This window comes from Rousettus aegyptiacus, unplaced genomic scaffold (assembly GCF_014176215.1).
Source record: "Rousettus aegyptiacus isolate mRouAeg1 unplaced genomic scaffold, mRouAeg1.p scaffold_m13_p_1, whole genome shotgun sequence".
Lineage (NCBI taxonomy): Eukaryota > Metazoa > Chordata > Mammalia > Chiroptera > Pteropodidae > Rousettus > Rousettus aegyptiacus.
Genome location: NW_023416284.1, coordinates 8790459 through 8814134, shown reverse-complemented (window position 1 = coordinate 8814134; position 23676 = coordinate 8790459). Strand labels below are relative to the sequence as shown.

At 48.1% G+C, this 23676-nt stretch overlaps 1 protein-coding gene across 16 annotated transcripts in view; it reads right to left on the bottom strand.

Moving 5' to 3' along the window:
• The window catches only part of FHAD1 (forkhead associated phosphopeptide binding domain 1), a 102898-nt gene that overhangs the window by 64536 nt on the left and 14686 nt on the right, over positions 1 to 23676 (bottom strand). For all 16 annotated transcript variants that reach the window (XR_004953429.1, XR_001594871.2, XM_016128365.2 and 13 more), the window contains exons 3-6: positions 19787 to 19993; positions 13044 to 13311; positions 6757 to 6866; positions 3573 to 3809 (exon numbers count right to left, since the gene is read on the bottom strand). Coding sequence is in view for 14 of the 16 variants with exons in the window: in XM_016128365.2 (XP_015983851.2) it covers positions 3573 to 3809; positions 6757 to 6866; positions 13044 to 13311; positions 19787 to 19993 (822 nt within the window). In the remaining 2 variants the exon portion in view is untranslated. The remainder of the gene's footprint in view (positions 1 to 3572; positions 3810 to 6756; positions 6867 to 13043; positions 13312 to 19786; positions 19994 to 23676) is intronic.

Sequence of the window (23676 nt, the reverse complement as noted above, 5' to 3'; positions counted from 1 at the left end):
CAGGGTATAAAATGAATCTGCTCCAACCATCGTAATAAGCGCCCGTATCTCACAGAACATCCCAGAGCTAAGAGAACCTGGTCGCAGATGTTACTTCCTTGACAGCTCCTCACGGCATTGCTCAAGGCCCGATGGTGCCATTTCTGCTCCCCTTCTCCAAGCGAGCAAGGTGAGACTCAGAGAGGCGAGGTCGCCTGCTCAGGGTCCCACGGCTAGTCGGAGGTGGAGCTGCGACTCAGATCTGGATTTTAGCGGCCTGGTTGCAGTTCTTCCCACCTCGCTGCATGGCTCCAGGACCCAGCATTACAAGCCGGAGGCTGTGACGCATCGTGTGGACTTGGCAGCCGGGCTGTGGCCTTCCAGTTCCGCCTCCGCCACTTCCAGGCTGCGTGAAAACGGGGAGGACGTCATCGTCTCATTTTTTTTTTTTTTCATTCGGTACATGGGTGACAGTGGTCCCGATCCGGTTAACGTGTGCTCGGGCGCCCAGAGAATGGCTGCACACGGCACGTCGCTGTCGGCCGTGACCCTCCTCTCACCCGACGTGACACGGTGTGTTTTTGCTTCAGTTGCTCTCGTCTGCCTTGGGGGCGGGCAGATCGGTAAAATTTCTCGTGCATTTGTCAGGCTTGTCTAGGCTCGCCTAAGCACCAGTGTGACTGTCACTGGAGAGGAAATACAGGAACCCCCGTTAACCGGCGTGCCACGCTGCGGGCACGGGATAAGGAAGTGATGAGGGTGAGGCGCGCGCATGACGCGGGTGAGGGCCTCGCCGCCGGGCGGCACGCGTGGGCTTCGTCCTCGGCGTCTGTCCCTGAAAAGCGTGTCACTGTCACTCTGGTGGAATGAACAGAACTGTCAAGGTTTCGCTTCATTTTCTGACTCTTCTCACGCACCATCCATGGTTCAGATGCCATGACGTTCGGGGAAGTCACACTTATTTTTTTTTTTTTTACCCCCTAGGGCGTCTGAGACATTGGGGAGGGGGTAATGCTAGAAGGTGGGGGGAACACAGTGCTCTGTCCCTCACCCTCCCCATGGCTACACTTCTGCACTTTCGTTTTTTGGAAACTTTGAGCGAAAACATTTATTTTGCCTCTTACTGTTCTCTGTTGGGGAAACATAACTTTTCCATAGCAGGTACTTGGAATAATTAAAATGATCTCCTCTCAGATTAATGCTTTTATTTGCATGATACCAAAGGCAAAACACAAACTTCCAGAAGGGGAGGGAAAGCATACACCGCCCCGCTAAAGACTCCAGTGCTCTTAACAGATATAACACATTCAATCTAAGTCTTAGGATTTTAGATTGTGGGGAAACTCCAGATAGTCTTCAAAATCCCTTTATTTCTTTCGCTGGCAAAATAAGTATCCATGTTGTCATTGGCACAAATACCAAGAAGTTTAACGTCTGTGACGCCGTGTAGTAAAACAGACACTGAATGATAAGAAAGTTAAGCGTGTCAGGAGTGATCGCTTCAGGCACAGGTGTCTGAGAACCCATGGGGGGAACCGTTTCCTGGTGGTACTGTTGCAGATCGACGGTCTTTGAGAGCCAATCATTACACGCCTGCTGTCAGGGAACCACAGAGAGCATATAAAATAATCAGACCAATAAATTGACCTGCCATGCGGTTTACACTTCTGGCTGAATTTTCCGCAGGTGATAGATTATTTAAGAAACTAAAATGTGAGCGGACCACACTCGATTTGAGTTCAAACCAACTGCAGCCTCTAGTTGAGATATGCCTTGTTATGACATATTCTCCTTCAGTTATAAGTGAAGATCAAGGGGTGGGAGAAGGCAACAGAATGATGAGTCCATGTAATTATTTCTGGATAATTTCTTTGTTAAAAAAAAAAAAAAAAAACCCTTTCTCCAGACATCACTAACCACTCTAAATAATACCCAAATTGTTACTCACTGACACTAAAAGATTTGTGGGAATTGCACAATGTTATACGTCAAATATTATTTTCAACTACGAAAAAAAAAAAAAGATGTGGGAATTATTCTTCTTTGTCCATATATCTGCACAAGACATGTCGCTTTTGCTCAGGAAAGCTCTGAAATGGGAGAGTAACTGAAAGGGATCTTTCTCCGTCCAATGGCCAAACTGGGTTCAGTTTAAGAAAAAGATGCTCATCGATGAGTCAGCCACACATCAGGGTGGCTAGCTAGCTATTTGCAGTAGAGTTCCTGCGGGACCTGCTGCTTTTGTTTTGTTTGTTGTTTTTTCAAAAACAGGTCCAAAAGAGAGTCATTTGTCCGTTTAAACATTAGAGCATCGGCTCCCTCGTTGGAGCATAATCAGGGGAAGGCAAGGATCACGTCTGCCTTGTTCTCCGCTGAGTTCCCAGAGCCTGGCAGAGGGCATGGCTCAGAATAGGCACACTACGAATATTTATTTGAATGAATGAACAAATAGATGGATGAATGAACAGATGAATGGACAGATGAATGGACAAGTGAACAAATGGACAAACGGACAGACATGGTCTTGTCGGAGCTCTGGACAGTGATCAGGTCCGGCCTTTGCCCTCATGGAGCTTACAGCCTCCTGTCAGAACCTTCTAGGCTCACCGTGAATAACCTGTGTCCTTTCCTAGGGCACCACGTCCAGAAACGAGACTGTGCACCTCGAATTGACTGCAGAAGGGCGAGGCAGCTCCAGGGAACCAGAGAACAGAGGCCCAACGCGCGGCCACCGTTTTAAGTGGCCTTACGCACTGAGGCCAACATTCCTCAGTGGCCGGGCTGCTTTTTTTTTTTTTTCTTTTCTTTTCTTCTCTTTTTTTATCAACTTTGTTGAGATATAATTTATGTACACGATCTATGGCCAATTTTAATGTAGGTCTTAAAAAAAATGGGTCTAGTTTCAAGAGAAAGAACATGATTGGTAATTCCAGAAGTTCCAGGTGGAGAATTTTTGTTGGATGAAATTCCCCACGAGTGAGCCAGCAACTGCCCTCAGGGGTCTGGTAAAGGCATGAGTGTTAGAACATACGGCGGAGGGTGGGGAACGGGGGGGGGGGACGGGGGTGGGGGCAGGGGTGGGGGCCCATCCTCCCCGTCTCCAGCTAACTGCCCACAGCTCTTTCTGGCCGGGGCTGGGTGGATGTGAGAGGTGGTCACTGAAGCAACAGAGTTGGGTGGACATATGAAGTGGGGGGTGAGAGCGTGGGGTCTGCAAGGAGGCGGACCCGAGCTCAGATCGCGCCGTCACCGCCGACTTGCGGTGCCAGCTGTAACAAGTTCCCGGGTGTCTCTGAGCCTGTCTCAGTCTCCTCGTCTGTAGAACGGTACGTGTCAGGGGTCGTGAGGCTTAGATGAGCCTCTAAAGCATTTGGGTCAGTGCTTGCCCATGGTAGGTCCTTCGTCCAAGTTGATACCGTTCTTACTAGGCTAGGAAGCTGCCAGGTCTCTAATCCCTGGGACGTGCGCTCTTACCCACCGTGCCGGGCTGCCCACCCCTTCCCTAACTACGTGGGTGGCTCCCTCCTCTACCCGAGAGCTGTCACCCTGTGTCATGACTCCTAGGCCTCGGCCCACTTGTCCCCAAGTCCTACCTGGCATTTCAAGTTCTGGATCTCTTTCTGTTTGGCATCGATGTTTTTGTCCAGCACCTGAAACTTCTGCGAGATCTCCCTCTCACTCTGCCGGGAGGTGGCTGTCTCCGTCAGCTTCTGGCTCAGGCTGGCCACTTCGTTCTGCAGGCTGGCTATGACGGCATCTTTGTACTTAGAGTCAAGTTCAAAATCTGAGAGACGGCTGACTTCTTTCCCCAGCAGAAGAATTATTTCATCCTGGGTGGAGGCCAGACGGGATGTTTACTAGGGGTGGGTCTGGGGGCAAGGCTGTGCCCACTTATAAAAATGTAGGAAAAAAGCAGTGTAATTCTTTTGGGAAGGTGAGGACAGGCAGGGAGGGGAAAGACAGCCTTTCAAGACTCTCTGCCACCTGGAAAGCCTCACCTGGTTAAAATGGTCTGCTTATATACAGACTCCTGTAAATGGGTACCTATGCCTCACAGAAACTATAACTTTTCTTTCCCCTAAAATTATACTTTCATACTGAGAACAAGGATCCCAGTTGGGAACTTTTGTTGCTAGAAAGTTTATTTATACTACTTTTTAAAAATTTTTTATTTATAGCATTCAGCCCGACACAGTGGGGACCTAGGAAGGGTAATTAGAAAAACGACATTCTATTCGACCACATTCTGACTATCACGAGGGCTATTTTTAACTTCGGCAATCTAATACGTTCTGAAATATTTCTTTTCCTCCTTCCTCTCTCTTGGTACTCTCTGCCTCTGTTGGTTATTGATGTAAAAATTTATTCCAGGAACTGAATCTGGAAAGTAAATGAGACAGGAATGGTGATTTATTTGTGTGGGCTCATGCAGACTCTGGGCTGGAAGAAACAAATTGCTGGCTGACTTTACCCACAGGTATAATTAACCCAGTTCTCTCTTTCTCTCCAAAAGAAAAAAAGCTCCGCAGCCACAGAATTTTGACGTTTCCCCTGGGGGGGGGAGTCCCCCAAACTTCTCACCAGAAGTCATTAATACAATGTCAGAAAGACTGGGGGAAGAAAAAAACAAAACCTCTCCAGATGCATTTTCAAATGCAGTTATAGAATTTCTGCTTTTGAAGACATTCCTATTCTTCTAACAATTTTCTGTTGGTTGGAAGGAGGTAAGGGGCAATTTCTAGGCCGGCTCATTGCCGGGGGAGCTGACCGGTCAGCCTCACCAACTCCTAGCTCCCTGACCCGTGGGAGGACAGGGTCTTGATCACGAGGAAGCCCGTCGGGCATTGCCAACTGCTGCCAAGGGTCTTCCTTTGGGTCTCTGCCAATGCTTACGGCAAAACGTCAAGAGAGAGCATCGAACCCTCTGTACTCCTGGGCAGCCTGCTTTGTTTTACCCAGTTACCAGTCGCCCAGAGCTTCCATGCTCAGCCAGGTGCTTATGAACGAGTCATGCCACAAACATTAACTGAGCAGCTACCTTGTGCCAGGCCCTGTGCTGAGCACTGGAGCACAAAGAAGCCTGCAGGGCGTGGCGTCCGGCCCTGCTTTCTGCCCTTCTGGGTGAGGCCTGCGCCCTGCCCTGAGGGGGCGTCCCCCCTTCCTCGAGGTGTTGGTAGGACTGCAAATCCTGTGCCCTGCTCCTTCCTGCCCCCCCACTCCACGTGCACGCGACCCAGACCGGTCAGTTAGAGTTTTCTCAGAGATGTCACATGTCGAAGACAGAGGGAAAGGATCTCGACTCCTTGTAGATCATAAACTTTATACATTTGTGGGCTGGCTGGCTTGAGTTTGTCTTTTCCGTGGAGCACGTGAAGCCAGGCCGTGACAGAAAGCCTGGCTTCTTCTGAGGGAGATGGCGGGGAGAGGCTGGTGGGGGGGGGCGGTGTTGCGATAGCATCGTCTGAGCTCCTGGGCTGAGCCATGCCTGAAGGGAGCCGGCCTTTAGACTTTCCAAGAAGATGGGCCAGTAAATGCTAACGCACTCGAAGGAGTCCTGGCAAGTCGGGGCATAAATGGCTCATAAATAGAAAAAATATATATATGTGGTTACACTGTGTTTTCAGTTTAATAACTGGGGTGGATTGGGAAACGGCTATAAATACTTTGCGGCTTTTGCCATCAAGTGGTAGAACCTATTCCCCCCCGCCCCCCAAATCTGGGTTGGCCCTGCGACATGCTTTTACCAAGGGAATGTGGTGGAAGTGATGTTAAATCATCTCTACGCAAGTTCTTAAGAGGCCGCCCACTGACCTAGTGACATGAGGGAGGCCAGGGGACACCAGCAGAGGAACTTCCCAGGGCAACCTGTAGATTGTGAGAAACGATTGCTGTTTTAAGCCACTAAGTTTTGGGCTGGCTCGTGACCCAGCAACAGGTTAACTGCTACAGCATCCGAGGCTGGCTTCTCACTTTACTGCCACGTTTCTCAAAGTCTGGTCCTGGGACACTTGTGTCAGAGACCCCGGCCACCTGAGGCTGCGTATTCCTGTGTCTAGCAAGAACCCCAGGTGGTTCAGCAGCTCAGAGACTCTGGACGTGCTGCTGGCTCAGGCCCTGGGCCTTATGGAGAGCAAGGGGCCGTTCGGCCGCTTCTTCTAGGATCACTGTCAGGCTGTGTCTAAGGGAGGAATCACCCTGGACCCTTCCTTCCCAGGATCGCTTGAATTCACCTGTCTGGTTCCCGTTCCCGTTTTGCTCTCTATACTTCTCTGGTTCTGTCTCTCTCTCCGACCTCAGTGCTCACGTCTTCCTGCTGGGAAACATGTTTTCCCTGCCACTGTCCCGTCCATCGTGGTGGACCGGTTACTGTGTGGGACTTAGAAGGGCCGGCCTGGAAGTCAACAGGACCTGGACGTGAATCCTGACCCTGCCCCTCGCACCGTGCAAACTCAGGCGAGTTACTTGAACGCTGAGCATCATCACCTGTAAGGTGAAGGTGGTAAAAGTCTGTTTTGAAGACCGTGAAGAACAATAAGCTAACTGAATGTCAAGTGCACAGGACACAGTCCAGCACACAGTGGGTGCTCGGTCTACTGTGGCTGTCAATGTTATTATTTGGGATAAAACGGACAGTCACCAGTTTTAGTTGAAAATCCTGAGAATAAGAAGCGGTTTCTTGGAAGGAGTAAAAATGGTGCTTCTAGGCCACAGAGAACAAGAGGCCGTGGCAATCCCTCTGCCGCCCCTTGGGCTGTCCTCCCCGCCGAGACCCCTCACCTTGTCCTGCTGGTCCAGGTCCTGGTCCACATGAATCTCCTGGGAAGGTCGCGCCTCGGGAATCCCCTCAGCCTTTGACTGCTCCGACACTTCCATGACATTCCGCCACACTAACGCACAAGGTCAAAGAGAACACAGAGGAGACTGTGAATGTCCCCGAGGTCTGAAAGAAGGTGGCCAGGTTCACCCTCACATTCACTTCCTGTGCATTACATGTACATCTCACGCAATTAAAAAATTAAAAGCTGTGTATATGTTCGTTGAAAAACAATGAAAGCGTTACAGACACACTCGGAAGGGAAAAAGCCACCTCATGCCTCGCTCCCATTGTTACCTGGGCTGATTCACTTTGATGTGTCTCTTTCCAGACTTTGTTCTGTGCCACATAAGAGCTTAGTTTACACGTACACAATTTAGGGTCACTAACAGGCTCTGTTAGAAAGGCCTATTTGAGCACTAAATAGCGACAGGGCAGGGGCTGGCCAGCTATGGCCAAGTCTGGCCTTCTGTTTGTTTTTGTAAATAAAGTTTTTTAAAAAACACAGCCCCACGCATTCATCTACCTATTGTCTGCTTCTGCTCTCCACCGCCGAGGCAGAGTTGAGTCATATTGGCAGAGATGACACAGCCCACAAAGGTAAACTGCTTGCCATGGGCTCTTTACAGAAAAAGTTTCCTGCCCCTGGCGTGGAGCATTCAGCACTAACTGTTCGCTAATTTTTTAATCCCGATTACATCTTCACAACAAACGAACAAACAAAACGTGTATTTACATTGCAGAGATTTTTCTCCAGCTTGCCTTTTCACCTGCCGATATAGCGAAACCTCTTCCCATGTCAGCATTCGTGGGTTTACTGTCTTCTTTTAACAGCACCAAGGTCGTCCATTGTACAATATGCTGAAGTGCATTTGACTAGAATCCGTTGACAGACATTTGGTTTTTCTGATTTTTTAAAACTTATCCCCGCTGCCACAAGGGCTGTCGAAATGACTTTCGGGGGTTCTGACATTGTTATGTGGGAAGCCCCACTCTATGTCACACCAAACATAGCACAATTTAGTGTCATTTACACTGAACAAATTTTTTTTTTGGTGCAGAAACTTTTGAAAGGATTTCTGTAACTCTGCTTCTGAGATTACTTGGCTCCAAGTGCTGTATTTTAAATTTCCAACTGACTGTGATTTCTGGGCACATTCTCGTCTTCTCGTGAAGTGAGAAACTGAACCCATTGTTTTCAAAGGTAATGAAACATTAATGAGCGTCAACATGAACAATGAATGAAGTGTGCACTGTCACATTTGTGGACATTTGTTCAATCACTTATTAATTCTGATTCTGCATTTTTTATCGATGTGTTTTAGAGCCAGTAATCCGCCCCCCCCCCCAACCCCAGGTCTCAAACAAAACAAGCAGAACCCTTCTCAGTTATGCCCAAGTCGCTTTCCCTGTGGTGGGGACCATATCCAATGTCAGACACCGCCTCGTGTAGCTGGACCTTGGGTCACGTCCCCGCCCCGTCTGACACTGGCTGTCACTTCTCACTGATCTTTTTACGTGGTCTCGAGCACGTTCCTCTTGGGGCCCGCCCTTCAGCCACACTGACCATCTCGTCTCGCTCACTCCACCTCGCCCACCACCCGGCTCTGGCACCCACAGTCCCTCCCACCTAGAATGCCGCTCCCTGTGCACTTAGTGACTGTCACTTGCCTTCTGGCACTCAGCTTGAGTGTCACTCCTTCGGGGACACCTTCCTGATCCCGCAACTAAGTCGAGTCCTACAATCATGAGCTCCAGCGGCACCAGGTGCCTCTCCTGCCGGGTGTTACCACTTTATAGATGCCGTCCTGTGATCGTTTTGTTCACGTCAATCTCCCTGACTATGTGGCTGAGGACCATGTCTCAGTTTGTGGCCCTCGAAATGAGTTTACTAATCGTATTTTACAGATGTGCAAACTGGTGCCCAGAGAGAGAAACCCTCCGCCCAGGCTCACACGGCTAGGAGGAGGTCGAACCCCAGTGCCGGCCCCACCTCGTCTCGGTTCTGTTTGGCACGTGCTGGTGGGGAAAGGTGCCTGGGAGTATTGTTTGGAATGAAAGCGCCATGCCGGGCTCACACTCATAGCAACTCATGAAAGGCTCGTTGGCCACCAGTGCCTTCCCTGTGTAAACGCTAGCTCTCACGACAGCGCTGTGAGGCAGGTACTGTGGCCGGCCCCGCTGAGATGCTGAGAAACCAAGGTGCCTGAGGCCACACACCTGGACAGGGGCGAAGTCAGGGTCTGAGCCAGCCGGTCTGGCTCCGGAACCAGGGCACACGAACCTCCTGGCAGTAACGGGTGCCCCCCGACTCCCCCCTAGAGTGGTGAACTCATCCCCTGGCGGGTCTCAGGGGAGAGGCCCTGCTGGGTGCCAGCGGATGCCTGGTCTCGGAGTTTGGAAAGCAGGGGTGCTCGGAGGACCCTGAGCACACTCATTCCACGCTCTCTCAGCTTCTGTGCATGTATGTGGGCGGGTGGGGAACAAGCCTTGGGCCCCAAGACCCAAGATGGCGGCTCTCTCTCTCTCAAATACTCTGCTTTTCTCCTTCCGTCTTCCTCCCCACGTCTGGAGGAGGCTGCCCATTCTCTCCTTCCACTTCCCCCAACTGACTCGAGCGTGAGAAAGCTTTTATTTGAAGCTCACTTCCCCCACCTCACCCTCTTGGATCCCGTGCGGCCGAGTGCTAAACCGACAAGGGCAGCCTCGTCTGATAGAAAAACCATGTGAGCTACATATGCAATTTAAAATTTTCTAGTAGTCACATGAAAACATAGAAGGAAGAGATGAAGTTAATTTTAGTAATGCATTTTATTTAATATAGGAAAATATCATTTCGACACGTAATCAAGACAAAAAATATTGAGATATTCTATATTATTTTTCTTTTTGGTTCTAAGTATTTGAAATCCAGGGTTCATTTTATATTCATGGGGCATCTCAATTTGGAAGCTAAATTTTCAATGGGAAGGTTCGATCTGTATTTAGATTTCACAAAAATTTACAGTTGGAAGAATAGATTTGCATATCCGAGATGTTCCAGGCATACTTCAAACCTTCCAACAAACTGAATCAAATATCAGTTTTTTAAATTTAAGTTAATTAGAATTGAACATGTCGTTCCTCGGTCACGCTAGCCGCATCCCAGGTGACCAACAGCCATGTGTGGCTGGTGGCTGCCATGTCAGAAAGCACAGGACTAGCATATTTTCTCTTTTGTTTCCCTCTTCTTAACCCAATACCTCCTTTCCTGCCAACATCTATAAATGGGTTTAAAAAGAAGGGAAAAGGAAGAAGTGAGATTTTTAAAAAACCTCTTCTGGAGCAGGCTTTGACTCTAATATCTTAGTCAAATTCTTGAGGCCCCTGTGATGCCTTAATGATTGTCACAAGACCTGTGGCTTATTTAAAAAATATTCAGCATAGTCTGTTTGATCCCCTATACATACAGGCCACTCAGCTGAGGGGCAGTCGGTTGCTCTGAGTAGGAGTCCCCATGCTGGTGGGAAAGTTAAAGCAGCTAAGAAAAAAGAAAGGAAAGAAAGGAAAGAAAGAAAGAAAGAGAACCAGCTCACGTGTCCAACAATAAAAGAATAGATTAAAAAACTCCATGTTCACACAACAGAATTTCTTGACAATAAAAAGGAACAAACTCATGATACATAGAAATGGATGAATCTCAGAGACGTTATGCTGAGTGAAAAAGCCTTTCTCAAAAGAATCCAAACTACATGATTCTGTTTATTTGAAATTCTAGAACAGGAATATCAATTCCATGGTGGGAAAAGAATTCAGAAGAGAGCTGTGGGCATGGCTTTTGCCTAATATGGTGAACCCCAATAAGAAACACTGCCAACTTCTGACAGAAACTCACAAAAGTAAAAGGAGGAGCTTGTGGACCCCCATGCTTCTACGGGCAGGAAGCGGATTATAAATTCTATAGCTGCAAATATATACTACTCTTTCATGGAACAGGAAGAACAACTCAGAGGACAGAACCAAGGGACAGGAGTGTCGAGACGAGAGCCATGAACAGTCATTCCTGGGGAAGGGCAGGACAAAAGCCCAAACCAGAAACTGCCAACATTTTCCTGGCTGGATTTCAGAGCTGCTTCGGGCCAGGGCCTCCTGTGTGTTTCCTGTCTCTCTCCTTTTTGGACAAGAGAAGCACCCGCTGCCGTTATGCCGTATCTGTCCCACCAATGTATGTTGGGCGGGAGGGACAGAGGGACGTGTCTCTGTAGTTCACGGGTCTTCGGATTGCTAGAAACAGCACTCAGGCTGAATGAACCGAAACTACACCCGTGAGCTTCGTTTGGTGAGATTGTGGAATTTGAGCCGATGCCGTAGTGGAGTGAGACTCTGGGGGCCTTGGAAGAGGGTGAGGGCCCCTGACATGTGGGAGAGGGGGGTGAATCACTGAGGACCAGAGGGCAGAGTGTGGTAGCCAGCCTCAGACACGACTGTCCAGAATTCTCGCCTCTGGGTATTCAGGCCCATGCGCAGTCTCCTCCCACGCTGGACAACGCTGACTGTGTGTAACCACCAGGATGTTGCAGAAATGACAGAGAGTGACTTTTGGGGCTTGGTCATAAGAGACACTGCAATTTCTATCTTGCTCTCTTGGTCCGCTTGTGCAGGAGGAGCCAACTGCCATGTCGTGAGGACACTCCAGTGGCCCTCTGGAGAGTCGTTTTGTGGCGAGGAGCAGAAACCTCCTGCTGACAGCCATGTGAGGGCTGCATGTTGGAATCAGATTCTCCAGCCCCGGTCAAGCCTTCGAATGACTGCAGCCCAACAGGGGACCGTGAGCCGCCCAGCTCAGACGCTGCCACGTTCCTGACCCGCATGGACTAAGATAATCCTTTAATTTATTTATTATTGCCTTAGGCTCCTAAATTTGGGGAGAATTCGTTACGCAGCAATTGATAACTAATACATATTACATGACAATTTTACATCAAAAAGAAAGACTGTTGTACTCTAGTTAATGGTACACATACTAAAGTACTTAGGGAGAAGACTACAGATGTGTGTAACTTATTTCGAAAGGCATCAATTAAAGGCGGATTAATGAATGAATAGGAGGATGGAAAGACCAATAGACAGGCAATAAAGAGGACAGAAAAAATTGTTAATGGTAGAATCAGGTATGTGGGGGAATTCTCTAGAAAATTCTTTTTACTTCGTGGTATGTTAGAAAATGTTCATATTAAAATGTTGGGAGGAAATGGCTGAGTAATTTTTTAACTTGAGTGGTAGGTACATGAGTGTGCGTTTGATGATGATGATGATGATGATGATGATGATGATGATGATGTAAACTGCAGAGATTCATTTGCTCCTTAGTATATTTCATAATAATAACTGTCGTTTGCATGGCTGAAGGAGGTGACTAGGTGAATGGCCCTGAGCGAGGCCAGGGCAGGTGTGGAGCCACTGAGAGACCTGGAGACTCAGAGCAGCTGGGGCTGGGACACAAAGGACAGAGAATGGGACCTTCAAAGCAGAGGCCCTGGAGGAGACCCAGGAATCAGGCCAGGAACTAAGTCAGCGCGGCTGCTCTGGCGCCGAGGCTGCTGAGGTCACAAGGACGATGACAGACAGGAAGCCTCCTCCCCACGTGCCATGAGGCCTTCCGGCGGAGAGCGCGAGGGGAAGAAACCCTGAAGGCTGTGTGTCCCCAAAGTGGCCAGGCTGTGGGGGACAGTCGCGGAGACAGCCAGGCGTAAGAGTGACTGAAAAACATTAGACTGGATTAGACTGAATATGTCACCTCTGGGGAAGTCACTTTCCTCAGTAAGCCCCAGTGTCCGTTCGCCTGTAAAATGGTAATGAAATATTTAAAAACCTCCTAAGGCAAGAGGGGATTTCAGTGACCAATATTTCTGCACATCTGAGTCAAAGTGTAAATGTAGATCCTGCCACACATTCATATGTATGCGTACGTGTGCGTACACACACACACACACACGCACACGCACTCATCAGAGAGGTGCCGACAACGTGTGTATGTGGGCAGAGCAAAGTCTGGAAGGATTTGCACCAAGAAGTCTACAGGGACAATCAGATGACGAGGGCGACTGCTGATCTTCAACTCTTTTCTTATTTCCTGTTTATCCCAATTTTTTCCCCCTACGATTGACTATGTTCTACTTTTAGAGTCAGAGAAAAGAAACAAAAAGCAAGACCCATCCTTGCGGCTACAAGCCCGTCCCCTAAGCCACTGGCAGAAGCACCTGTGAAATACCTTGCTTGATGACAGGCGGCCGGTGGGTGCTGTTCACCACGACAGAGAAAATCTTCCCGTTGGCACTCACGGGCCGCTTCTGGGAGGCAGGCGGGGCCTTGGTGGGTCTGGGGAACCCCTGGGACCAGCTCTTCTGCACTGGCACTGGCCGGAGGCCTGGGTGAAAGGGCATCTGCGGTGGCGAGGGTGACTGCTTTGGCTGCTGTGTGGCCCACGGCGGCGGCGGCCGTAGCCAAGGTGTTGGACCCCTGGCCCATGGGAAGGAGACCTGTCGGGGGCAGACAGGAGGGTCAGGGGAGGTGACGACTGGCTAGGGTGACCTTCAGCCCTTTGTCCCAGCCGTGTGATTTGCAGTCCTAGGTCTTGGCTCTTAAGTCACTTCCCCCAGACTCTTTCCAGGATTGGGATGGTGGTCCCCACCACGGGTCTCACTGCATGGTACCACACCACCATTTCTTGGGCACAGCCTTCATGACAGGCGCCCTGCCGAGGAGCTCCCATGCATTAACTCATTTAATGCACCCCACGCTCTTCGATGAGACTGAGGCTGAGCCAGACCTAGTGACTTTCCTTCCGAAGATACTCGATTTGCTGGTGAGCTGCCGAGCTGGCAGAATGTCACTTCTCAGAGGACAAGGGCTTTTGGTCTACCTTGATCGGCATGTATCCTCAGCACCTAGAATACAGGCCCGGCACACACGGAGCAGGCCTTCAAATACTGGCTGACGGAATAAACGAGCAAGTCGCGGAGATGCGAGCCTGCGGGGACCCCGCGGCCTGCTTTCTCTTGCCCTGCGCTGCGCACCCGCCCGCCACTCCTCCTCCATCTGCCCCTCGAAGCCAAGAGCAGGGACCTGACCATCTCACTCACCTTTGATCCTCAACACCCAGCGCACCTGATTCCCGACAGATGCTCCATAAATATCTACCCAGGGAGCCCCTCTTTGTCTCGCCCTGGGGTATATAATATTTGTAGCTACTCAGGATGAAGAGCACATCACAATCCACGCAACCACGGAGAAGCAAACGCTGAGCAGGAGGTTCTGACGCCTGGCTGTTGTCTTGGTTTAATGCTTAGCAGTGGCTTCTCCCTGTGCCTGACGGTTAAACGATGACATCGGTGAGTGCTGTCATTTACTGCACTTCACTGTCTCCTCCTCACCATAGTCCTTCAGGGGAGGATGTCTCCTTATCCCTGTTTTCCAGGAGAGGCTGGCAGAGGTTGAGGAGCCGGCCCGGCACTCAGGGACTGGTGGGCAGGGAACGGGGATCGAGGCCTCACGGCCTCTCTCACTCTCCTCTCTCTTCCTCTCTGAGTCTCTGTCTCTCTCCTTTCTTCTCTCCCCTCCCTTTCGGTCTCTCCTGGATCTGTCTCCTCTCACCTTCCTCTCCCTCCCAGTTCTCCTGGCCAAAAAAAAAAAACCAAAACCAAAACCAAAAAAACCACTGAGTCGGAAGCTAAGTTCAAAAGTTCGCCGCCTATGTAGGGCCACACGGCGAATCCCCAGGGGGTCACATTTCTTCTAGAGAACCTGAGCTCAGCGCTGCAGAGTGAGAAGTGGGACAGAGCACTTTCAAAATGGGGGAGCCCCGTCTTCAGAACTTCCTGTACCTTCAGAGGAAGGTTCCCCGCTCACCCAGGCTCCTGGACCAACCCTTTAGCTACGGTCCTTCCCGGGGAAGGTCAGGAAAGGATCCTGGGACCCTCTCTTGGAGTAGGTGAGAACAGCATTCAGGGAACTCAAGCCTGGGGATGTCTGTCCCAGCATTCGCAGTGACATCGGCCCACTTTACCTCGGTCTCAGGAGCAGGCTTGGCGGTGTTCCAGACCTCCGCTGTTGTCTGTGTAGTTCTGAATCTCCCCACTGTCACCCTCTCGGTTTCTCCAGCCGTGCTCTCTTATTTTCTTTCCTCTAGGAAGTGAGGTGTCCTGCGCCTGCCCTGCTAACTTCTCCATCCACCCTGACCCCCGCTTTCCTTCCCCTCTCCAGGGGCTGTCTTGCCTCAATCGTTCCTTTAAACCTTTCCCATTGGCTTGATGAAGATTTATTGAATGAATGGGCTGAAGGTGAGAAGGGGTAAATTTTAATGCATTTTACCCCAGCTTCCTAGAAAACAAATTTAGAGACTTCGCTAGGAATTCCCTTTCATGCTGGGGTGCTCAGGTAAATGTGCCTCACCACCAACTACTTGCAAGGGCACTAACCGGAGGGGTCATGTCGCATGCCTCCAGGGCTCCACTTCTGTCCGGGACAGGCCAGTATCCACTTAACTGTTTTGGAGATTCTGAGGACCCTCCCTCCCTCTCTCAGCTAATTATTGTGGGCGGGGCTGAGCAATCAGCCAATCACATTCCCTGGCCACAGTGATTCGTTTGGTGGTGGGGTATGGGATTCAATCGGAGCCGAAGAGATCCAGAGAGACTTGGCTGGATACCAGGACCTGGAGCAATCTCGAGAACATCTTGAGAACCGTAGCCAGCATGAGACTGAGTGTTTGATTTTTTTTTTTACTTGAGGTAAATAACACATAAAACGTATCATCTCAGCCATTTTTACATAGAGAGTTCAGCGGTGTTAAGTATATTCACGTTGCTGTGAGATCTCCAGAACATTTTTATTTTGCAGAACTGAAACTCTATTTCCATTAAACGACCGCTTCCATTCCTTGCCCCCCCAGTTCCTGGTCACCAGCACTCTGCCTCCGATCTGTGGATTTGCCTACTCCAGGTACCTCATGTAGGTGGGATCATACGGCATTTGTCTATTGGGGCCGGCTGACTTCACTTAGCATAATGCCCTCAAGGTTCATCCACGTTGGGAGAGGTGCCGGAATTTCCTTCCTTTTTAAGGCTGAACGACACCCCATTGTCTGTCTGTACATACCATGGAGTGCTCATCCCTTCGGCATCGATGGGCACTTGGGTTGTTTCTACCTCTTGGCTACTGTGATCGAGCTGCTGTGAATATGGGGGTATAAACAGGGGCGCTGGTTTCGAGCCCTGGCTGGGGTTGTACCCTGAACTCTCAGCCCCATGAGGTGGGCTAGATAGAGCTGGTTGCTTGCAGCACAAGTTGCCCTAACAACAGAGTCCCCAAAGGGGACAGTGCCAAAGATGTATAAATGCAGCAGAGACTCCAAAGGGCTCTTTGGGTCCAAAAACTAAAAATAAAGTATTTTTCCTCTAAAGCTTATTGATTGAGGGTGGCTGTAGTTGGCAAGTTGAAGTTGTTTTTCTCAAGTTAGCAGACCTGCCCTACCAAGGTTTTCTCAGGAAGTACTGCTGGTACTACAAGGAAACAGGCATGGAAAAGCAAACTAAAAAAAAAAAAGTCACATTGCAAGCTAGCCCTGGGCTGCGCTTACATTGGAAGGTATACGAAGCCTGAGGTCAAGGTTGGTTATCAACAACCCTGTTTTTAGAAACATTAGTTTAAAAATACACGCTAATGCCTTTTCTCTTTCTTTTTATCCTCTTCTGTTCTCTGTGGTATTATGGTTTTTCTGTATCGTTTTCGAGGGAGCGTATGTTATACTCCTGATTTCTTCCACACTCTCTTTAAAATAGCTGGTTGTCAGTCACCTGGATTAACTGTGACAATCGATACCCACTGCCGAATTCACATCAGCTTGAACAAACACTGGTCAATGATTTACTCAAGAAATCACAATCCATTTCTTTTTTTTTTTTTTTTTCAGATTATCTCCTTGTTCTTTGTGTTACTGCTCCAATATCTGCTTCTAACCCTGTGAAGGATGCAGGTTGAATGCGATATTCTAAAAAAAAAAATAAAATCAAGGGCGTTTGAGCCTGGAGTGCCTACCGGACATGGGCATTCTGCCAGGGACTCCGGAGGCTGGGGAGAGGCGGGAAAGCCGCCCTCGCCCCGGGAGAGCGTGGCGCGTGCTCTGCCATTCGTAAGTCCTCACCACTATGCTACGGCGGCGAACCACACGCGTGTGCCACAGCCCGCGCCGCGTGCTGCACACGTGTGGTCTCATCTAGTCGCCACTGATGAACGAATCGATAAACAAAACGTGGTCTATCCATACAGCAGAGTATTATGCAGCTTTCAAAAGGAATAAAATTTTGACGCGTGCTACAACGTGGAAGAACCCTGAGGACTAAGTGAAACGACCCCGTCACAGAAGGACAAATACCGTAAGAGTCCACTGACACGAGGCACCGAGAGTGCTCGAATTCACAGAGGCAGAAAGAACAGGTGGCTGGGGTGGGGGGAGGAAGAGGGAGTTTTTCTTTAACGTAGAGTTTCAGTTTGGGAAGATGAAAAAGTTCTGGAGATGTGAATGAGACTGTATTTAATGCCACTGAACTGTACACTTAAACATGGTCAAGATGGTACATTTGATGTGTATTTTATCATGATTTAAAAAATTAAAAATAAACAAAAAAGCTAAGTACCTCCAAGGATTCTTTGGTGGGGGGAGGGGATGACATGCATAGAAATGGTCTGGAAGTGGATTGTAGTGACGGCTGTGTAACTCTGTAAATATACTAAAATTGACTGAATTACACGCTTAAAATGGGCAAAGGTTATGTTATGTAAATTACACGTCACTGAAGCTGTTAAAAGCAAGCAGGCGAAGGCATGCATTCACGAGGAGCCTTTTGGAGATGACGGACATGTTCACTGTCGTGCATGCGGTGACGGTTTCACAGGTGTGCACGCACGCGGCAGCCTATCAGATCATACGCTTTAAATGTGACCAGTTTATTGTGTCAGTTATATCTCGATAAAGCTGTTTTTCAAGAGAGAAGTACAGAATTCCATGCGTGAATGAACTCGTAATATTGTATTAAACAATGCCCCCTTTAGATGAGCATTTAGATTTTGAATTTTGCGCCCCTATAAATAAGTTTTCAACAACTATGTAGGAAAAAAAGAAAAAAGAATGCAGATATTGTTTACCCCTTGCCCCTACTGGTAAGCCATAAAATCAGAATTTCCCAGGGAGGGGGCCTGGGAGCCTGTACCTTTTCTGAACATTCCAGAAAAATTCTCGTAATCAGACATGTTATAGAAACAAAGACTCAAACTTCACAAACTGAGAATTATAGACAGGGGGTTTAAAATTCCATTTCCTCTGGTCCCTAAACAAATCTGTAAATACACCACACAAATTATTCTAAATTTGGGTTTCCCTTCTGTTGGGGGTGCATCAGAATCACTGGGGGACTTGTGAGAATGCATATCCTCAGGCCCTGCTCCCAGGGGTGTATGTAGGGTTGTCAGATTTACATAAACACATGAATAAATAATCTATAATAAATAAAACATAGGGTACTCAATTAATTTGAATTTCAGACAAACACCGAATTTTTTTAAGCAATATTTGGGACCTACTTATACTAAAATATGATTTTTCTTTACCGGAGATTCGAATTTAATTGGTGTCCTGTATTTTATCTGGCAAATCCAAGTCTGAGTCCCCAGGCCTGGAGCGAGGCCTGGGACCTGCATTGTTGGTTCACTCTCTACATGATTCTGATGTGGGGGAGTCTTAGAAGCTGTGGCGAGAACCCCAGTTCAGCCCTACCGGGTCAGGAGCCCCTGCCCAGGGCTGCCAAACACACTTTAATTTTGGTCCAAGGAGGATAAGTCATCTGAGCAGAGGCAGGTAAAAAACCACCTCAGATTTTCAGAGCCAGAGGTGATGGACGTGGTCTCACGGCTGGTGCGGCCTGTGGGATACCCTTGATCTTTTTGGGGGTGCACATTTAGGGCCTTCCGTGGCCTCAAGCCCCAGGATTCTGCCCAGAGCCTTATCCCAGAAAGAATTTTAAGCTGAGAGATCTGAGTTCATGTGGCGTTCTGGGTGGTGGGGAGTGAGATAAAATAAGCATGCCACCTCTCTGGGACACAGAGGACAGGTGGTAATTATGGGCGCTGTGTTAGGAGTTGTGCCATTATAATCATCTTTTCCAGCCCTCGAAGTGAGCCTGCAAGGCCACTGCTGCCACTGGCCCCATCTTGTGGGTGAGGAAACCGCGGTCCCGAGAGGTCCAGCGGCGTGCTCCAGAGCACACAGAGTGAGTAAGTGGCCGAGCTGGGATTCTGACCAGAGGTTGTGCCCCTGACCACTGTACCAGCCCGCCGCCCTGGCGAACCATGTTTTCCGTGTGGCTGAGCTTTGGAGGGCAAGTTTTGCGTTACATTCAGCTTAAACTGGGCCATGCTTTTGGCCATGATCCCAGGAACACCTCTGACTCAGGGTATAAAGCACCTGGCGCATGGTGCGCATCTGCTTGAGGTCGGACGCTGACCTACACACTTTACAGACAGACATTCTCCCAATGCCGCACAATGTTGAGAAGCCCTGGCATACAAAGAACCCTGGCTGAGGTCACAAACCTAGGCAGCTGCATCTGCCTAGCAAGGAAGCATCTTCCTCTGAGTTTTCAAAAGCACACAGCTGCTTTCCACCTCCCCCTACCAAGCTTCACGTTGTCAGGAAAACCTTTGAGTTCTGTGCCGGCTCCTAGAAAACCCTCCCATGTAATTCCACAAAATGCCCAGAAGGGGGCGCGAGGACCCGCTCCTCCCAGGACCCACCCAGGCGGTTCTGAACTTCGCAGCGTTTGGTCTGGTGGCTGCCGGCGCGCGCGCAGCGTGAGACCGACCGAGCTCCACCCGTGGCTGTCTCGGAGCCTCGGGCTGCACAGAAGGCGACAAGGCACAGCACCTCCGCCCGCACTCCCTCGCGGGGGAGCCTGGACTCACCGAGGGTGGGTTTTCGATGACTAGTTCGTAGGTCAGCCCTCCAGACCCGAACCTCAGGACGTCTCCGGGTAACAGCTTCACCGCCACGTTCTGAATGTGGCACTCGTTGACGAAGGTGCCATGGCGGGAGTTGAAGTCCTGGAGCACGAAGCTGCCCTCGGCCTCGCTGTACTCGATGAGCGCGTGATGGTTGTCGATGTCAGCCGACTGCAATGGAGGAGGACGAGGGTCACTGTCAGGAAGACGAGAACGACGCCGGGCCCCCTAACGTCTACCGGTGTCACTGGGTGCCAGAACGTGCCGGGTGCCTCACCTGGCTGGACCGTCACCACAAACCTCGTTTAGAAAGGGAGATGCTGAGGGTCGGAGAGGTTGAGTGACTTGCCGGAGGTCACACAGCCAGTGCATGGGGAAGCTGGGGTGTGTGCTCTCTCTGACTCCAGACTCAGGCGTCCAAGTTTGCTGGGTGGGGAATCAGGCGACAGAGAGGCCGAAGGGACTCAGGGGAGTCTGAATGGGCATGCGCTTGGCTAGGCAACTGGCCATTTTCTGATTCTGTTTCCGCACGGGTATGCTTTCGGTTGTTCCGAATGGCAGGACAGAATGCAAAAACGGCCCAAACACTAACCAGAGAGGTCAGCTGGCAAGTGACAACTGTCCATTTTCCTGCAAGGAAAATGCCGAGTTCATGGAATAGAGTATGTTAAGGGGAGGTTTTGTCATGATTGATGTTCATTAGTCCGTTCTATTCATTTGAAAAATAACATGTTTTTCTTAATATTGCAGAAAATGAGAACTAGGGAAAAGTACAAAGAAGACATTACAGATAAATATTCGTCTCTCAATGCCACACAGTGCTGAGAAGCCTACATACACAGAACCCTGGCCGAGGTTACAAGGCTCGGAGGCTGCAGAGTGCCTTAAAAAAGTCTTTTGTTTTGATGCTTACAATCTTTTGAAAAAGTTTAAACAAAATTGAGATCATGCCACACAACACAGTCTTACAATTACCTTTGAAAAAACCTTGACGTACAATGAAGAGTTTCCCATGTGATTAGTTATTTCTGTTGCTTCTTAAAAGCCTGTCAGAATTCATCTAACCCAAGGCGCCTGGTGTCACAACGTTTCCCCAAAAGAAAGAGATCCCAGACAGTGCGTCTGTGAATCAGCAGTGGGGGGAGAAGCCTCCCCCATAATCACGTTAACAAGAAGGGCTGCAGGGCACACGTGAAGTCATCTGTCTTTTTGAAGACACTGCCTACGAGACATCTACTCTAGCCCAAGACTTTGAAATTATTTCCTAAGTGTATCTTCTCACAGTGTCTCATTTAACTTTCATACAAAGAGTACCTGCACTTGGAAATCTATGCTAAAGTCCCATAATTTAATAACCAAAACATTAGTAGAATATATTAACATCACATGCCAGGAAATTCGCCAAGTGCTTTATGGCATCATGCCATTTCGTCTTCACAATAGTCCGAAGGGATAGGCCTTCTTTTTGTAGATAAGGAAACTGAGGCACAGAATTATTAAATTTGCCCAAAGTCATCCAGCGTGGCTAGCCTGGCTTGTTCCCAGGTCTTCCTGATTCATATGTCTGTGTTTCTACCCACTTCGTGAATTTCTTTTATCTAATTTATTTATTTATTATTATTATTTATGGCTACAGCACCTGGTCTTCCTATGTGGTCCCCCACCCAAGTACTAATCAGGCCTGACCCTGTTTAGCTTCCACGATTAGACATTAGGCTTGTTCAGGTGGCATGGCCGTAGACCATGGACTGTGGCTAAAACCCAGGCCCTTCTGCATGTAAAGCAGACATGCTAACCGCTACGCTATGGAACCATGTCTGTGAATTCCTATCACTTTGACACTCAAAATATTGTGTGCCAAAACACAGAAAGCAAGAGTAGCCATATTAATTTCATATAAAGCAGACTTCAAAGAAAGGGAAGTTATCAGGGATAAAGAGGGGAGTTATAAAATGAAAAAGGGGGGTCAATTCTCCAGAAAGACATACCCATCTTTTACGCGTATGTATCTCACAATAAAGTGTCAGAATGTGTGAGGCAAAAACTGATAGAACTGCAAGGAAAAACAGACGAATCCATTTTGATAGCTGGAGACTTCAACGTCCCACTATCAGTAGCAGACCCTGCAGAAAATTAGTGAGGATAAAGTTAAACTGAACAGGACCATCAATCAACTGGACCTAATTGACATTTATAGACTATTTCCTCCCACGACAACAAAATATATGTTCTTCTCAAGCTCATGTGGAACATTCACGAAGGCAGACCACATTCTGGTCCACGAAACACACCTCAACAAATTTAAAAGGAGAAAAATTATGGAAAAAATATTCTCAGATTACAATGAAGTTAAACTAGAAACCAACAGTGGGAAGATAGCTGGAAAATTCCAAAATAGTTGGAGATTAAACAGCATACTTCTAAATGGCACATGGATCAAAGAAGTAGTCTCAAAATAAATAAATAAATAAATAAATAATTATCTTGAACTAAGAAAATGGAAATACAGCTTATAAAAGTTGGTGGGATGCAGCAAAAGCAGAGTTTTCGAGGGAAATTTACAGCATTGAATGCATATATTAGAGAAAGAAGAAAGATCTAAAATCAATCATCTGAGCTTCCATCTTAGGAAACTAGAGAAAAGACAGCAATATAAGCCTAACACAAACGGAGGAAAAAGAATAACAATGAGAGCAGAAATGAATGAAATCAAACACAGTAAAACAACAGAGAAAAATCAATGAAGCCAAAAGCTAGTTCTTTGAAAAGACTGACAGGTCTCTGGCAGGCTAACCAAGGAAACAGAGAAGATATAAATTACTAAGATTAGAAATGAAAGAGAGGCTATCACTACTGATCTCACAGGCGTTGAAGGAGAGTAAAGGATTTTATGAACAAATCTATGTTCACAAATTCAATAACTTAGATGAAACGGACTAATTTGTTGAAAGATACAGTCTATCAAAACTCATAAAAGGAGAACTAGATAATCTGAATAGGCCCATATCTATTAAAGCATTTGAATCAATAATTAATAACCTTCCGAAACAGAAAGCACCAGGCCCAGACTGATGAATTCTATCAAACATTTCAGGAAGAAATGATACCAGGTGTCTACGATCTCATCCAGAAAAGAGAAGCAGAGCGAACACGTTCTGCCTCATTCTATGAGGCCTGCGTTACTCTGATACCAGAACAAGATAAAGATATTACGAGGAAGCAAAACTACAGACCAGTATCTCTCATGAACACGGATGTGAAATCCTCAGCAAAATATTCGCAAATTGAACCCAACAATGTGTAAAAAGAATTATATACCACAACCAAATGGGATTTATTATAGGTATGCAAAGCTGGCAAAAACATCTGAAAATCATTCAATGTAATCCATCGCATCAACAGGGTAATGAAAAGAGACCACATTATCATATCAACAGATGAAGAAAGAGCATTTGACCAACTCTAACACCAATTCCTGATTTAAAAAAAAAAAACAAAACAAAAAACACTTGGCAAACTAGGATTAAAAGGGAGAAATTCCTCAACCTGATAAGGAACAGCAAGAAGAACCCTAAAGCTAACATCGGACTTAATGGCGAGAAATTACACACTTTCCCACCAAGATCAGGAACAAGGCAGGGACGACCCCCTTCGCCCCTCCTTTTCGTCATGCTGGAAGTCCTAGCTAATGCAATAAGACAAGAAAGGAAAGGCAAGGCATACTTAACGGAGAAGGAAGAAATAAAACTGTCTTTGCAGATGACATGATTACCTGCGTAGAAAATTCCAAAGAATCAAGAACGACATCCCCAAACTCCTGGAACTGATGAGCAGAGTTACAGCAAGGTTGCAGG